The sequence below is a fragment of the Lonchura striata genome, chromosome 4 (genome assembly GCF_050655825.1).
Source record: "Lonchura striata isolate lonStrDom1 chromosome 4, ASM5065582v1, whole genome shotgun sequence".
In the NCBI taxonomy this organism is placed as follows: domain Eukaryota; kingdom Metazoa; phylum Chordata; class Aves; order Passeriformes; family Estrildidae; genus Lonchura; species Lonchura striata.
Window position 1 is genome coordinate 67,246,882 of NC_140706.1, and position 17,370 is coordinate 67,264,251.

The following is a 17,370-nucleotide window of genomic DNA, read 5'->3' on the forward strand; positions in this document are numbered from 1 at the left end:
ATCATAGCAACAACTTTTTTCTTTAAAGGCCAAGTATTTCTCCAAATTGATATATCCTTTACATCACTGGGTATCTCCTTGTCTGTCATCAAATAATGAAAACCACAATAATTGTATAAGAAGTCAGAAATGGATCCTTTAATGGGCTTTTACCAAGATTGTTCTGTAAGTTTTGCAGCTCAGATCGCTCACTAAAAGTTATGAGGCAGGTGACAATTTTTGAATTACCAGATCTTCAAAAAAATTGTTTGAAAAACTTTCTTACTACACAGCTACCTGAGTTTAGAAAACATGGAGGTTGGGAAAGGGAACAATTCTTGCCCTACCAGCAATTCTAGTGAAGGTTTTTCTTTCAACACTTCCCCAAACCTGTTGATTCCCACACCACTCAATATTCCATGAAAACAAAAAACAAACAAAAAAACCACAACCAAACAAACAAAAAAAAAATTAGCTGACTGATTGTAAAGTCTCACATATTTCTTGGCTATACTGCATATCCCCAACTACCATTCCTGAATTTCAGTATGCACTACTGAATTACAAAGGAGGTACTGCTATTTATAATTTTATACTCAAAGACAATTCCCTTCATATTAGATGTACCTGTTCTTCTTGTAGTGGAGCCCCTTTATCCTTCAACAAGCTGTTAAATGACTGCAACCAGAAAGGCAACCATAACTTTTGGAGCGGGGGGAAGGGCAGCGAGGGTTGTCAGAGTCTCACTTAAAATACAAGCAGACACCGTCAGGCTTTCCCTTACACCATTATATTATTTGATTTTTTTGTGTGTGCATATGATACATAGTTCTGCTACTTGGGGAGTGGTACATATGCCACTTGTCACAAAAAAAAAAAAAATTCTCATTTGCTTTCACTGAGAAAGTCTGAATAAATATTCTCAGCCTAGTGTTTGCCTTTCTGACATCACTGACTGCAATATTTTGAACTTAAACATCCAAATATACAACACATGTTGATTAACCAGGAACCATATAAAAGCAAAATGAAAATAAATTTGGTGAGATAAGAAGATGCAAGCTCTCACCAACAACTACACCCTGTCCACAAGATATACCAGTGCAAAATTCCAGACAGATTTATTATTTATAACTGAAACCCACCTTGAAACAATGCAAGGTAAAGATGCAAAACTGAAAAACAGATTTTTACTGAAGTACCCACTCCACCTCTTTTGCAGGCTTTTGCAGGACAGCCTTCTGTAAAAACTACACCAAACAATTGCAGCAAAAGGGGGCTCAGGAGAATTTTCTGGCTTAATTTTTCTACCTGTAATTGTCATACTGCCAAAGCAATGGGAAAGGTATGAGCAATTCCCAAAACAATTGTGTTTTAATTCTGATGCCAAGTCTTTTGGTTATGAAGAATTTTTTTTGATGGAGTTGAAAGTATATCGCAGGTACACAGAAAGTCCTAGGGCAAGAACAAAGGCAGGGCAGAAGCTAGTTTATTCAGGCTTGTCAAGTTAAATCTTGTAAAATATGTACACATTTAATTGTTTTCATCATTTATATATGTTTCAAGCATGGAGGGGGCCCCCTCAATCTTTTTAAGTAGAAGGTAAGCACCAGTTCTGGAAGTCCTGTTTGATCAGGGAAGAAGTCACTCATTTCTGAAGCTTTGAAAGATTGGGTTGGTTTGGGTTTTTTTGGTCACAATGAACACAGATAATTTGGAACCATTTCACTTATTTCAAGGAAAAACATCTCAAGGGCAGCCTGACCTTTGCAAGCAACCCTAGCAGTGGGTTAGACACATTATAAAGGATTAAACAAAGCAATAAAGTAATGAGGAAGAAAATGAGGGGCAATGAGTGTGTGGGAGACCCTGTAATTGAGAAAGCATTATAAAATGAGGTACCACTTGCAGTAAAACATTTAATGAAAGCACAGCACAAGCCTGGCTTCTCTCTCCTCTTGACACTTAGTTCTCTGAATGACTGAATGTACTGCCTCTTCTTAAAAAAAAAAAAAAAAAAGTGAAATATTACAAAAGAGACACCTGGAAAAACATGGATGTTGTCTTTTTAGCTCCAGCCTGCCTATCTGACACCCCCCACACTCGCCACTGGCCAGGCTCCTCCCCATCTCCATTCTTTCCTCAAAAGCAGCTCTCCTCAGTTGCAGGAATGCCAAGCCATTCTTTCAGGTAGCTCAGCCCCACTACTTCTCCTTTCACATGTCAGGATGCCATTCAACAGAGCTTTGTAGGTACATGTTGGGAGGGTTTTTTCAGGATCGCTACCAGGAGTGCACACAAATGCTTCAAGTACAGGGAGATCTCTATAGCAGTTTACCAGGTCCCCTCAGACCATCTTATCACTTTTACAAGTGTTGACTGACTTTAACACTGTAAAAAGTAGGTGGAAAAAAGTGCACAACACGTCCGATATGTCCCTTCTACCAAGACTGACTGGTTTTTACATATCCCAAAATTCTGCAGCACCCTCACTGAAAACAAAATGCATTTTAGGAGTGACTTCTCCTATTAAGGATGAAAACAGTGGCCTGACTGAGAATAATTCTGGGACAAGAAAAACATCTGTACAACCTTCTGCTCTAACAAAAAAAAACAAACAAAAAAACCCAAAAAAAACCAAAACAACATGTTTTGAGGAGGTCTGATTTGGTGCCGATTGTGAAGCAGCAATTAGGAACGCATCAAAAATTTTCAGGCTATTCTCAGAGGAGACTGGAAATTACAACAGCTCACTAGATGGCTCTGGGACAGGTGTTTGAAACACACCATTCAAAACAATACTGGCTTTTTAAAAGAATTCCTTAAGGTCTCTGAGTCTTCTCCCAAAAACACAACTCAGGATTGGCACAGCATGGCATGTTACCCAATAATAAATATCACATGGCAAGCACCAACAGCAGCAGCACTCTCCTGATAATTGCAAAGAAAAAGATGCTTCTGTTTTCTTTTCCAATTTTAAAAAAAGAATACTGAAAGAGGATCCTTGTATCATACCTCTCTTCCAAAATTCAAAACCGTTGCCAAAAATAAAACTTGCATATTGTTACTGGGGAAAAAGCTTCCTGGGGGAGAAAGGTAGTGGGCATGGAGTTTCCACTATCTACCACACGGAATATTTAGGAAACAAACATTCTTTTCCCTGTAACGACAAAACAAGTTAGGTGAGCAAAAGATTAAATGATCTGCAAGCTTGGGCTTTATTCCAAACCCAACCATCAACTGGATCATCCTGCCTGTTTTCTGAGGAATATAATAGATGGAAATCTGCTCCTTAAACTGTTTTGCATACAACAGGAAACCGACAAAACAGCATGGCAACATCAGCGCTCACAGGGGCTACAGAAGTACCTGATCCTGGGATCAGAGCCCATTCTTGTTCAGTCTTTTTCCCTTTAACCAACATGGGAAGTATCTATAAATTAAAGATAAAAACTTTTCCTCACAACCTGCTACCCAAAGGCTTTAAAACTGGTCTAAAAGCACAGAAACAATGTATACAGAGGCACCTATGTGCAGGAGCACAGACACACACACAAGGCTTAAAAGTTTCAGGATGTTCTCAAATATGTTTTTAAGAAAAGTAGTTGCTGCCATTTATGATGGAGAAATATAAATCATTTCTGTATGTTCCCCCCATTTTCTCCATTATTTAAAACTAACTTAAGGAAAGTCAGAACTTTGATATGTAACATGGAAAATAAAAATGGTTTTACTCAGAAATTTCATTTTAATGGAATCAGGTGATCAAAATATGCCTATCACTGAAAAACACAGATCCACTTGCCCAGAAATAAAAACCATGCAGCGGACAAAGATCAATGAAGCTATCAAACCAAATCTGGTAACTTTTTAGCCTCAACATTTAAGCTACCAACACTATTACCCTCTTGAACAAACACAGCTTTTGGAAAGGTTAAACCTGTGAGGTCCTCATCCAAACGTCCCTGAGTAAATTAGAACATGTGATGATGACATTCCTGTGTCTTTTGGAAGCAGCGAGGGGAAGTAAGGGTAGGTCATTATAAGCCACTTGCCTTTACAACAGGCTGTAAAAGACAATGAGGACAGGAAGCTTCCCACCGAGATCAAGGTGCACAATCCCCAGCTAAAAATAAACAAGCCCCGAGAGTCACATCTGCTGGAAAATATCATTGGAGCCTGAATTCCCAGGTGCCGAAGCAACGGGAAGAGAATGCCTTGGTACAGCAGGCTCCCAAAGGATCACAAAATAATAATTACAGGGATTGGCAACGATTACTGTTCGTGCTAAAGCTGTAGATAAAAATATCAGAGTGTGCTAACTTATTAAACCATGGGAAAAAAGGAAATTAAAATTAAAATTGGATTTAAATTATATAAATTTACTTTAAATTTATCCTTGCCATCCTTTAGCTCTCAGACACAAGGCTGGGGGTTATTCTGTCACCAAACTTTCCTATCAAAAACAACTGAAGCAGTAGAAAAAAACCCAATAAATTTCCACCCTTTCTCACCAGGCCTCACCCATTAGACATCACCACCTCCTGTACATGTTCCCCACTCCCAAAGACTCCCAGGCCAATCCCAATTGCTCTGGGGATCAACAGCCATGCCTGTGCCAAGGAATATGCACTCTTTGCAGAGGGAATTGGGTTGCTGGAGCTGCTGAGATCTCTTCCCATTAAACCAGCCACAGGCAAGTACCCAGGATGGATGGGCAGTTCTAGTACAGCTGATCAGCAGTGGGGAAAAAGAAAGGACAACCTCATTCCTTAGGGACAGGGAAGCTCTCTGTGTTGGCACAGCCATATTTTGGTTGAGGAATGGAGGAGAGTTTTCTGCCTTCAGTATTTGTTTTTTTCCTCCCACAGGCAGGCTCCCGTGAACAATGCGACGACAACTTGAGTCATGTAATTCTTTCCTATTCTGATTTTTTGGCAGCTGCGTGTGCACAGAAATGCCTGGTGAGAGACCACAGTCTGGAGATTGCAGTGGGAATAATGGAAACCCAGAAAGCTCCAAAACTTAATGCTGATACCATTAATGAGTAAATTTATTGGACCTGAGGCAATTCCATTTAATTCATAAATAGCCTAGAAAACTTCTAAAAACCGTGGATTGGAAACCATTTCTGGCTGTCAGTACTAGGAAAAACTATGCATAGGAACATACCCTGCAACCTGACATAAAGATTACCTTAATAAAAACAAGGCCTGGGACTAAAGCACAAAATAAAAAAAATTCTAGTTGTGGGAAGGCAGGAGGAACATCTTGTTTCAGGCTTTTATAATGCTTCAATTCCTTACTTTTCTTAGTGCATGAAGCATCCTGCTCTAAAGAACTTTTCACACTCCCAGTGCTTCCCTATATGCTTGGTGGCTTCACCATTTCTTCTGCTTCTTGAAACAGCTTTTAAAAAACACTGTTTTTCAGTGCCACCCAAGGACAGCTACACCTGGTGTGGAAGAACAACTTTAGTGACTGGTGGTAAGCACACAGTCACGGAATAATAATAGAATTACATAATTATACAGATAACCTCTTCTTTAAAACAGAGTACCCACATTGTAAGAATCACCAGGAAGGGATGAAAAATAGAACTGATGAAGAAAAATAATTAGCCTTCTTTTTTTTTTTTTTTTTTTTTTTTTTTTACTCTTTCCAGTCAGCAACTATTTTTGCAGGACTCATTTCTGTGAAGTATTAATGGGTAATACACGTTCCTCTCCTGCAGACTCCACTGCACTCAGTAACTAACGTGAGAGCTATCACAGACTCATTCTCCTGGACACATTTTCCACGTTATTTGAGTATAACCTTCCCTTAAAACTACTTTGGCATGACATTAAGGAAGTTGTGGCTCAGGTGGTAAATCCAGGACCATCTTGAAAGGCAAGCTGGTGAATTAAGCTATATTCAAATTAAATGGGAAACCACGGGTTGTTAGAATTTTATAAAAATACCCCTAAGAACAAAAGGTATTTAGACTTTTTGTTGACTGCCTAATAGAAGGAGTTATATTCTGGTTCCAAAGCATTCCTATTACAATAGAAGCAGCCCTCACATATTCCCATCTGAGACACAGATCAAGCTGGTGCAGCTCTAAAGACCAAACCTCCTCAATCCAGTCCACTAATAATGAAGCATTCCACATATTGACCCAAACTGAAGTTTACCAGCTGAATCCTTCCATAGGTTTCGTTTTCCCCTAGTAACTTTACTTTTGCAGGATTCAAATCTGCTGCATATAAAATGCATAGAGCATCACTTCATTGCTTCCAGCACAGATCATCATAGCCTGAACCACAGGTGAGGGAAAAAAGAGGGGCAGTTTCATGGCCTCCAAAAACCAAGATTATCATCCAAAAAAGAAAAAGTCTGTTGTGTGAAAATGCAAATATGGAAAAACAGGTGAAGTTCTTTTTCTAATACTTGAGATTTTGCAGCAAAAATCTCTGCTGAATAACTTTATACATGAAAACTCCCATCCCAGAGATTTTACCGCAAAACCATCAGAATTTACTACAACAGTAATTCATTTTGGTATTTTCATGTAAATCAGCTTCACTGACTTCACAGCCCAGTTATCTTCTCAGATGCTCTCCCTGCTTCTTTTTTACTCTTAATTTTAAAACAGATTAATATTTATACATATTAATTAATATTAATGCCTGGGCCAGATGCAGGAAGAAACTTCCATAAGTAAGAATGATTTGGGGACAGGCCCTTGTGTTGGATTGCTGCAGTGATGGAGATCAGACATACAGCTTTGGGGAAACATCTAATTTCACGTTCTAAACACCTGCGAGAAAAAAAAACCTCACTGTGATCAGAGGAATCAAGGGACTGGGATTTATAAGCAAGGCTGTCAAGACTGTAAGAAACAGAATACTGTGTTTCCAGCTCCCTTGCCAAATATGTATTATGAGTTCAGTTCATTTTACACAGATTCAAGCAACTAACAAAAAAGGAAAAAAAGAGAGAAATAAAAAAAAAAAGTTCTTTCAGTCTACAGAAACATCAGGGATTAAATGTCAATAGCAAATCTCTCAGTACTTCCTGCCACCACGCCAAATAAAGGCTGCTTCCAAGCCAAACATCTGCTTTGTCTGTCCCAAACAGGAACTCGGGAGAAGGAAATGTAGCACCCTGTACACTGTGGTCAAAAGACAACATTTTAAAAATTTTACTCTATTCAAAGATTCACCTGTAAAATCTCTGAAAGAGTAAAATGTTTAAAAAAAAATCTGCTATTTGCATTCTGTTCCTCAAGGGCTTCATGACCAAGGCATCATTCATCAATCACACAAATGTGGCATTGGCAAGAATATTCACCAAGCTAATGCCTTTTACAGAAGTTCCAGTCCCATATACATTAATTCTGAAGGAATAAACCAGACTGACATTTATTATGTGCACATGTATAGAGCACCCTCTCTCTCATTTGCTCTCCAAAATAGGAGATTATACAAAAATCAGGTGTTTCAATGATATTAACACTACTTTGGGAGTACAGTTTTCTATGTGTCCATTGCTATCACACCTCCACAAAAGCTACAGAGGTTTTACAGAGTGATCATATTTTCCCAGTCTTGGTTCCAGCTAACAAATAATATTATTGTAAACTGGAGTACCTGCTGAAAATTGAGGTGGAAAATTAAAATATACAAACATTTTTTTAGGCCAGGATTTCCAGCTGACGGCATCAGAGCCTTTGGATGTCACAGGTAGATGTCTTGGGAATTGCATTAGGAACTCCCTGCAGAAGGCTGATGACACATTTTGCTGATACAGAATAAGGCACCAATCTCTATTTTTACAAATCCAGGTAAAAAATTGAACTCCTACCTTTCAGAAAGAATATCCTAGTTGGATTGGATGCCAAAACAGGTGCAGGAAAATTTTAAAGTCTGGTGTGTATACTGAACAGTGAGATACAAGAGAAATTGTTTCTCTGCATTTTACAGGGCTAAAAACATTTCAGATCTATTTCCATCAGTCAATTACATATTTCTTGTAACAAAAAGCAAGTTTCTGTTTAGTTCAGCTGAACTGTACCAGCTGAAAATCTTGGTGAAGCATTTCCCAGCACCCATGCAATAATTTGTGTCTGCAGTTAATTAATCCTCAACCCGGCCCTATGAGAAACTCAGGTCAGCTCTCTCCTTTCACAGGCATCTTAAACTACAGAGCCAGGAAGGGGTAAAACCCAGATTAGCACTTCTTGTTCCTTAATCCTGTGATGGGTCATACAGATCACAGTGCACTTAAGAGCCTCAGAGAGGAAGAACACAGGAACTGCTCAGAAGAGAATTAACATTCAGAACAGTTACTTGGCTAGGAACTTTAAACAGAATTCCAAATGATGGTGAAAACACAGCCATTGCATGAACATTAATATAAGGGAGGGAAACAACACAAAATTGACATAATCTACATGTGGAGACAACCACACACACAAACCCCTCTACAATAAATAAACCCAGAGTATTATCAGCAAGTGAACAAAAAAGTTCAGTACATTTGGCATCTGTTATGACTGTGAAATCTCTTTTAAAAGCAGATATTAAGTTCTCAACCATGGAGGCAAGGGACCAGAAGTTCACACCACATTATCAGATATGGATACGTCTGTAATTCAGTTTCTTTCAATTTGGATAAATCAGCAACGAAAAAAGAAACTCTGAATTTTTAAAAGAGATATAAAAACTCAAGATTTTTTTTTTTTTTTTGTCTCCTAGATCTTCCTAGACAATAGTACTGGCATTGTTGTTCAGATTCTAGAGAAGTAAACAGCAAAACAGACTCTAATCAGGAAAGAGATTCCAATAAACAATAATATTTACTTAGTGTGCATTACTTAAAGAGAGTATTTTGTTAGGACTTGCTGGAGTTTTCAGGGTTTTTATCTTGTAAATCTCTTGTATCAGTTTCAAGCCAAAGTCATGTTTCTACATGAAATCCTGATTACTCTAATTTTACACTAGTGGGCATAGTGCATTTCAACAAGCTACAACTTGCTGTCACATGAAGCTCACACTGTGAGGAAATGTTACATTTTTAGGTCAACATATGGAAGAAAAACAGTCACTGAGCATCTCTATGCAAAACAAGACCAGCAGATGGTCACCTTCCCTTAAAACATCCCCACACTTTGTTGATCTTTACACAGATGGAGAATTCAAGGATTACTGTGAGATATTCCTTCTTGCTAAGGAACTACTACTCTCTGTCAATCTATAGGCTGCTGATGGAAGTTCTTTCCTCTTTAGATAATGAAGAAACAGGTAGGACATAGAAGCTGAGATTTGTACATCTCAGAGCTGCCAAACAATGAAACACAGAGAAAATAATTAAATCCTTCAAGCCGTCAGTCCTGTTTCCTCAAATTTGCTGCTACCATGGACATTGGAACAGGGGGACTTAGCTCCAAGTCAGACCACCTGGAAGGCTGCTGAAAAGCCAGGAAAGCCTGGGAACTTTTGGTATCTCAGTGAAATGAAAGCCCATTTCCATCCAGCCACCCTTAATTGCTCAGTGTATTTCCTGGTGATTGCAAAGGAAATGAGTTGTTGCTCAATTCACTAGAGCCCTGTTCTATAGCTGACTTTAAAAAAAAAAAATCAACAGGGAGGGGAAAAAGCCATAAAAGAGTAGTTAAGCAAAATTGGTTACCGGACTTGAAGAAACTTGGATGTAATTCTTAGCTCACTCTGAGTTTCCTGTACAATTTAACCTGCGCTGCCACAGCTGCTGACTGCTTCACCTGTTCCTTAGAGGTACAAACACCATCCATGACTGTATGAATGTGAGCTCCTGAGCTATTTTAATGAAGAAAGCCATCTATATTTTTAGGTATACATCACAGGCTTTCCACTAATGATTAGTATCTTTTTAAATTTTTTTTTTTTTTTTCACAAAGATGCATTCCAGAATAAAGCCCCACAGTTAAGACCGCAAGTAACCACCTGCAGTCTCTTTAAAACCTGCAGTAGAAGTGCAAAACACCAACCTGGCATGTGCTGGAATTAAATCAGGGATGTATTTGTAGAACCCCAATATAGTTTCCAAGGCCTAAGGGAACAGGAGACCTCAAGAAAAATCAAGCAGTTAAGTTAATTTCTGATGTGAGCCAAACTTTTATCAACTTACCTTTCTACTTATCGGTGCCCATCTTTTATGGGACCTTTTTTATCACAGCTCGTTTTTAACCTAGTCTTTGGAATATTTCCCAAGAGTAGTATCTTGTAATTATAAGGAAAAAAAAAACAAAAACACACACCACAAACTTTGACCACATTGGAAATTAATGAGACACTATCTCTTAGTTCCCTGTGAGAACTAAATTTGCAAATATGAATAATTAAGACATTTGTACATCCAAAATGAAATTCATTTCTGCACACCTTTTCACACGGCATGTTGAAAGACTTCTTTTTAGATGTGCTAAACTCATAGAGAACTCCAATACTACAAACCAAATAAAGAATTTTAAGTGATACATGGTTACTCCTCTGAAGTATCTTCACATGATAGCAGGTAGGAAGAATCTATTATTTTCTAATTAATGTAATTATAAGCTAATATATTGAATCTGTTTGTAGAAGACAAAAAAACTTCCAAGGAGCTAATCTATCAATAGGCCATACTTAGCACCATTCTCTTGATAATTCCTCAAGTGTTTCAGTAAAATACCAACCACAAAACTATTAAATCAAAATCTGGCCTGTTGGTGAGGGGAGTAATGAGAGGAAAAGGGAGATAATGGAAGAACATTAGGGAATGAGGAGGAGACATAGCGGTAACTTAGAAAACATACAAGAGTAAAATACTCATAACACTGGGAAAAAAGAAAATGTGAATGTGTTTAGTTAAAGCTAACATACAAATTCTGATGCTCACTTTTGAAGGAAGGGTTTTCTCCAACTGGTATAAAAAGCCAGCAACTAGGAACACATGATCCTTTTGCAGCTGGAGTATCAAGAATGCCATCCACTGACTTCACACACAAGGAAGTTGCCATGGCAGAGCATGGGTGACACTGAAATACCATAAATAGTTAAATATTAGGGTTAGATTCCTCCCTCACCTAGTGAGTGGACTATTTCACTCTCTCAGTTAACCACCCAGGGCTGAGGGAAAGGGCAGCTTCACATCCTGCACTGTTTAATGACAAGTAATATACATGCAACCCAGAATCCTGCAGTGAAGAACAGACACCCCTGCATGGCTGTCTAGAAGTTCTGGATCTGTCTCATTATCAAAAGGAAAAATAGAATTGTTTTCCTTTATTTGCATCTGTTATTTTTCAGTTAACTGATTGATGAAATCTGAATTAGACACTTTAAAAATTACTTTTAATTGGTTGGAAAGATTTCTAGCAGAAAACTGATTTATTTTGAACTGCCTCTGTGGTCTGTGTACTGCTGTCTGGAGCAAAAAAAGAGATTTTCAAGCCACTATACAGCTAAGAACAGACCTGTCCTGTGTGATCCTCTAGTTATAGTAATTTCTGAAATGCAAATAGAGCTAATCCAGCAAAAGATTAACAGCAGCTTCCATGCATCCTCTTCTCTTGGAGAGCTAGGATTACATCAATTAATTAGTTCAAGTATTTTTAGTACCCATAGAATATTCCATATTTACTTTAGTCATCTAATACTGTCTGTGATCTAAAGATAGCACTACTGGATTCAAGCCTGAACCAGTCTGTCTAAATCATAAATTAAAAGTCCCAACACAAGGGATGTGCACATGAAGTTATCCACTCTCTCCAACTCCCCTGCTCATATACAGGCTCAAGGAATTCACAGTCAACAAAACTACAACTACCAGTCAGCAAAACTATGACTAAGATATGTGAAGCAGGGAAGGAGAAATGATTATTTTACACTTCATCAACCTTCTAGTCTTCAGTTTCTTATAGATACGCCCACCATAGCTGGACAAGCATCCCTCCCTTAGAACCACCAAGTGTATATGCTTCTACACTTGGCTACCTGCAATATTACCACAAGGGTAGTCCAAGCTTATCCCACCCATTTATCAGCATTAATTTTGTCATGCCAAAATGAGGATTATTGTTTTCTTGGGGCAAGAAGCTTGCCTATGCTTGTGCTGATAAAGATCTAGCTTAGTTCTAGGCTTTAACAAAGCAGGGAAAAACAAACAGTGACAACACAAAAAAACACATTGAAAACCTAAATTCCATTAGTTTACAAGGACTAAAGTGTGTGTCATATTTTTTTCCCCGATGGTACTAGACAGACAATAACAAAAAAAACCCCATATTTGTAAAGATTTAGTTAGTATTTCAGAATAATTAAGATTAATGTAAAACTTCCAGAGTAGCTCACTAATGCATCATGCACAGCCGATTAAGCTTGACACAGCAAGCTTTTTCTCATGGCCTCAACTGCAGTGACTATTTAATATGTCTGCTGTGTGCTGTCCCCTAGGACCACAAAATGGACTTTATAAACTGTTAGGACAAACACTGACGTGCATCTAAACTTTGTTTATCGCTGAAGCCAGGCCAAACACTGCTAATTGGAGTTCTTCTGCTAAACAATGTTTACGTGCTAATTAGTCCACTTCCTAAACCAAATGTTCCAAGAAAAACAGAAAATATTGGCGAGCCGCCACTGGGTTGCAGTCTCATCAAGAAGTTACTTCACAGACAAACGAGGACAGGTAATGGCAAATTGAAAAGGTAAATTCAAAGGGATAAACCAATGTATGTGGCTAAACATCATAAAAAAGGACTCCACTATCTGAGAGGGAAAGCTGTTCTATAGCTTTTTAATTCTGAGGAACCAAAACATTCAAATGTGGAGAAAAATACAGTGCACAACAAGACAGAATGGCAGCAGTGACAGCGGCTCCAAGAAAACAACATGCTGTACTTTGATTGCAAAGACATCTTACTAGTATTACTTATTATTTGGACTGCTAGCAAAAATCTGGAGAGGATATGTCAGCCACATGATTCAGAAAGCTGCGTCTTTCAGACCTCTGAACCTAGCAAACTGAATCATTCGAGAAACAATAAAAATCTGGTGGGGTTTTACAGACCAACAGCAAGTCCATTTTGCAGAGGTGTGGGAAAAAGAGTCTAAAAAAAGATTGAAACTCCAATAAAGACAAATGTTCATGTCCCTGAGGTAGCTCCTGGGCAAGGAGAGGAGGTGAAGAAGAGAAGCCAATGAGAGGGTGACAAGTCTAGAAGCACCCAGTAAAGAGGGAGAAGGAGAATGGTCTCAAGGGGAACATCCCCCTTTCCCTTCCAGGATAGCTTTGGTCATGAGATAGGGGGCCCTGGAACATACAGGATTTTGTTCATCCTGCATATGATCAAGGATATTTTCATTAGGCAATTTTAGAAGACAGTAAAAACATGATGATATCATGGTTTTCAATACTTTTTTTGCTTTAAAATATGCCAGTTTTCTTGAAAAAAACCCCAGGGAATATTGTTTTCATGCACCAGTCTCAACCTCAAGAAAGATCTTCAGAGCACAGGCAGCAGTGCAAGGCTGAGTACAAAAGGATCTGTATCTCTACAATACAGTGTTATCAGTATCCCTGGTAATCAGAAATGCCTTTTGCTGTGTTTAATAAAAGAAGGGAAAACTTTTGACCTGGAATTTCAAGCTAGCTTAGCAATTTTTGTCTTCTGACCCCATAGTCTCTGACCCGCGTTCCATCTGACTCCAATGCCGAAGGACTTCCTCGCGCGGCTGCAGCTCAGTGCCAGACATCCAGTCTGATTTGGGCCGGATCTTTGGAAGCCTTATCTCCAGCCAGCAACTTCCTCTGTAACTACAAAGGGGACCTGAGCCATGGCTGACTCCCTGCTGTACCTCCATAAGGGACTACAAGGAGCAAAACTCATGAGCACACCTAACCTGTGCCAGATGGCTCAGGAGTGCCGTGGCTTCCTCCACCTGCGGGGTGGCCTTTTGCCCACACACCTGGGGCTAAAAGGAGCTCCCACCTGCCACCCATGACTTCAGAGCCTGTGGCTGTGCCTAGGAAACACACACCAGAGTTCCAAGATGGTCCTTTTGCCTTCCTACTCACAACTTCAAAGGCTTTCCCCTTCTACTGCCAGGTACTGTGTGAATTTCTGGTAAAAGCAGCTGGCTCTGAACTGTCCCCCTCCCAAAGAGGGAGATGCAGGGAAGAGGAAAGGGAAAAGGCATATGTCCCCTGAAGAGCTGTGAGAGAGAAGCACCCATGTAACACCACCATGCAATGAGATAAAACTCCCTTCAGGATATGAAAAAGCGCAGGGTGGCAAAGGATAAGCGCAGTAGACCAGAGTGAGACAGAAACAAGGTCCATTAGCCAACACCTGATTTTTTCTAGGATGCATCTGGGAGCTGTGTTTGATCTCCCTATTTAAATTTTCATGTGGCTGTATGTCTACCTTGGCTAAGGAGGCTCACAGACATGGCTGCAAAATATCCCTCCTGCGGTGAATCTTTTTATGCCACTCTAGAAAAATGGGTGGTTTCTCCTCCTCACAGCTTGATCTTTTCTAAACCACAGGATCTTCACATGATCTTTCTTAAATCACACATTCCCACTTCGGGAGCTGCCTACTTTTTTACTTCAGTGGTTTCTCAGTTATGAAAAACTAAGGGCACAGTATTCTTTAGGGGTTATAACCGTAAAAAAAACAATCACTACCAACAACTCAGCACTGTCGAAAGAAAGCCAACACTTCATCAGCTATTAAAACTGAAAAGACCAGTAATTTAACTTATTTATTAACTGGTTTTTGTATCAACCCACACTTTCCCTTTAATTCAATCCTTAATCTCCAGTCTCATTAAAGGAATAAATTGCCTTTCCAACAATGGGGAAACCCAATTAGAACCCAAGGCTACTTGGTTAATTCACAAACACATCATGCTGCTGGGAGAGGAAAAAACAGTGTCTGCAGCTTTGTTTATGCTCCTGGATGCCAGAGGATAGACTCAAAAGGTACATGCAATCAACAACCTGCAGAGTGTAATAAAGAATAAAGGACAGTGTTCTACACAAGGTGTATGGATTACAAATTAAATCAACTTCAGAAGACTCCTTAAAAATACGAAAACCTGGAAGAAAATTCACACCCTCAATATAACTGAATTTGTCACACACGTTTTCAGAGTTCTCCCATGATTGGCAATTGAGGTCCATTCTGCCAATTCTTCATAAAGCAGGGATATTGTTTTGCTGTATGTAAGTTTAGAAAAATAATTTCAAGTTGTTACTGTTAAAAATACAGTATTCCTAAAAAACTGTGCAGAAATTAGAATGTCAGCTATGAAGCAGAGTGGGGATTATTTCAGAATAATAAATGCTCAAAAAGCAATCAGTAAATTCTCATTAGCATAATTTTAGGAGGGGAAAAAAAAAATCAGTAAGAAAGATTTACCAATAAAGTATAGCACCTTTTTAACACTCAGGGTATGATTTTCAGAATTCCACAGGACTACTTCTGGAAAAGCCACACTGCTCACAGAGAATAACAGCAATTAAAAATAGTAGTAAAGCTGTCAGCAGCTTCCTTATTCAGACCACTGTGATTTCTGTCCTTAAGAACACGTCTGCACTGATGAGCAAAACAAAAAAGCAAGTTGGCAATGACTGTACATGCTAAATCACCCCAAGCTCTGGAATTGAGGAAGCGCAGATCTCATCTTACCCCACCTGAAGCAAACACTCCCTTCAAGCAGGGTCTGTGACTGGGACAGGTGAACAGCCTGCCTGCAGATTTTGGGTGTGAAATCTTGTTGTGATACCGAAGGGGCAATGGCAGGTACCAAAAAACACTAACAATGAAGAATCCCTCAACTCTGAACTTAGCTTCAGGCATGGCAGGGAGTGTTTTGAGCTTTAAAAAGAAAATGAAAAGAATACAGACTGTTTTAACTCTGCTCTCAGGCTTGTCTACAGAGACCTTAATGGCTATGCTAATCCTGTTGGGACACTTGTATTCCAGGATTAATGCTCCCTACCCTCTTCTACTTGTATTTTGTACACAGAAAAAAGGGGAATTTTCATCACAGAATACAAGTGTCCTCGTAAAGACTTACACTGGAATAGCCACCACAGGATCAAAGAACTTCCTTGGAGGATAAAGCCTTTATCTCCACACATTTGTTCTTTTCCTGTTAACTTGAAATGAAAAGGAAAGCCAAGACCAGCAGTTCTCCTGTCTGCTACTTTGGGAACCGCTGGACAGCTCAGGGACTATTCAATCTATCATGAAGATTTTCTTTCTCATAAGATAACACAACTTTTTATGATCAAGTCACGTAGTTTTTGGGCCAAATTCACCTACAGTTTTCAGTATAGACCCAGTAAATCCAAAACACCTGAGTGCATAAAACAAAGACTTGGAATTAGCCTTCTGAGTCTGAGAAATACAATATCTCCTCATGCTTATGGATCCACACACTATATATAAAATTTGTAGCAACCACAACTTATTTTACAAATTTACTGTGGGAAAGAATTGATTTTTTTGCCATTAATTTTTTTTTAAAATCAAAAAACAACCCCACCCAATAAAACCAACCAAAAATGTATCTCTAATTTGCAGGGGGAAACAGATACTGTTTCATTCCACTAAAAGAGATGTTTGATTCTACCATAAACTGACAAGATATAGATTATTTCTCACCATTGCAGCTCTAATGCTGTAAATGTCATACCCATCTGTATGCTGTAAATGCATACCCTGCTGCAGCATGTCAGGAACTAAGACATTTACTAACAGAACAGGATTTGCTTTGCTGGGCCTTAAGCTAATAGAAGTACTGAATTGTAAAGAGGCAGTGCTTTAGAACAAAACATGTCAAAAGAGCAGAATTTAAACAATGATAAGTAAGGAAAAATGAAAAAGCAATCACTTGCAATTAGACTCAAAATGTGTTTAGTCCCCACTGCCCCCCACCATCAGCTACAATAAACATGAAGCTTGAAACCAGTTGTAAGAAGTCACATTTAACAGAAGGGGAAGCCTCATTTGATGCAATGGGTACAAGCAAAGGGACAAAAATGTTCCATGACCTAAATAACAGGTTATTTTCTCAACTGCCTATGGAATTTAAAAGGGTTTAAACGTGAGTTATTTCCATAGGAAACTTGCTCATGGTTTCAAGCTGCCTGTGATTTCAAAGGAGCCGAGAGACTTGTTTATATAGCTGTGGTTGCAGGTTTACATGAAAACTCTTATGCTGGTGTTCCCAGATACTCACTGGTGCAGGCTAAATAACAATTAATAAGCTTTGTCTAAACTCACACTTTCTTCAACCATTCGGCTCAAGTTTTAACTTTTTTATTTCTATGAGCAACAGTAGTAGTCAGCTGGGATCCAATTTTATTTGTTTG

The 17,370-nt window shown here is 38.9% G+C and overlaps 1 protein-coding gene across 6 annotated transcripts in view; it reads right to left on the reverse strand.

Annotated features, from left to right (window-relative positions):
* AFG2A (AAA ATPase AFG2A) overlaps positions 1-17,370 on the reverse strand; it is a 159,914-nt gene that overhangs the window by 61,791 nt on the left and 80,753 nt on the right. Inside the window, exon 15 of one of the 6 annotated variants that reach the window (XR_014955224.1) lies at positions 10,882-11,020. The exons of 4 other annotated variants lie outside the window; for them this stretch is intronic. Coding sequence is in view for 1 of the 2 variants with exons in the window: in XM_085579311.1 (XP_085435437.1) it covers positions 10,847-11,020 (174 nt within the window). In the remaining variant the exon portion in view is untranslated. Of the gene's footprint in view, positions 11,021-17,370 lie in introns of all 6 variants that reach the window. One more of the 6 variants, XM_085579311.1, reaches the window with a different exon arrangement.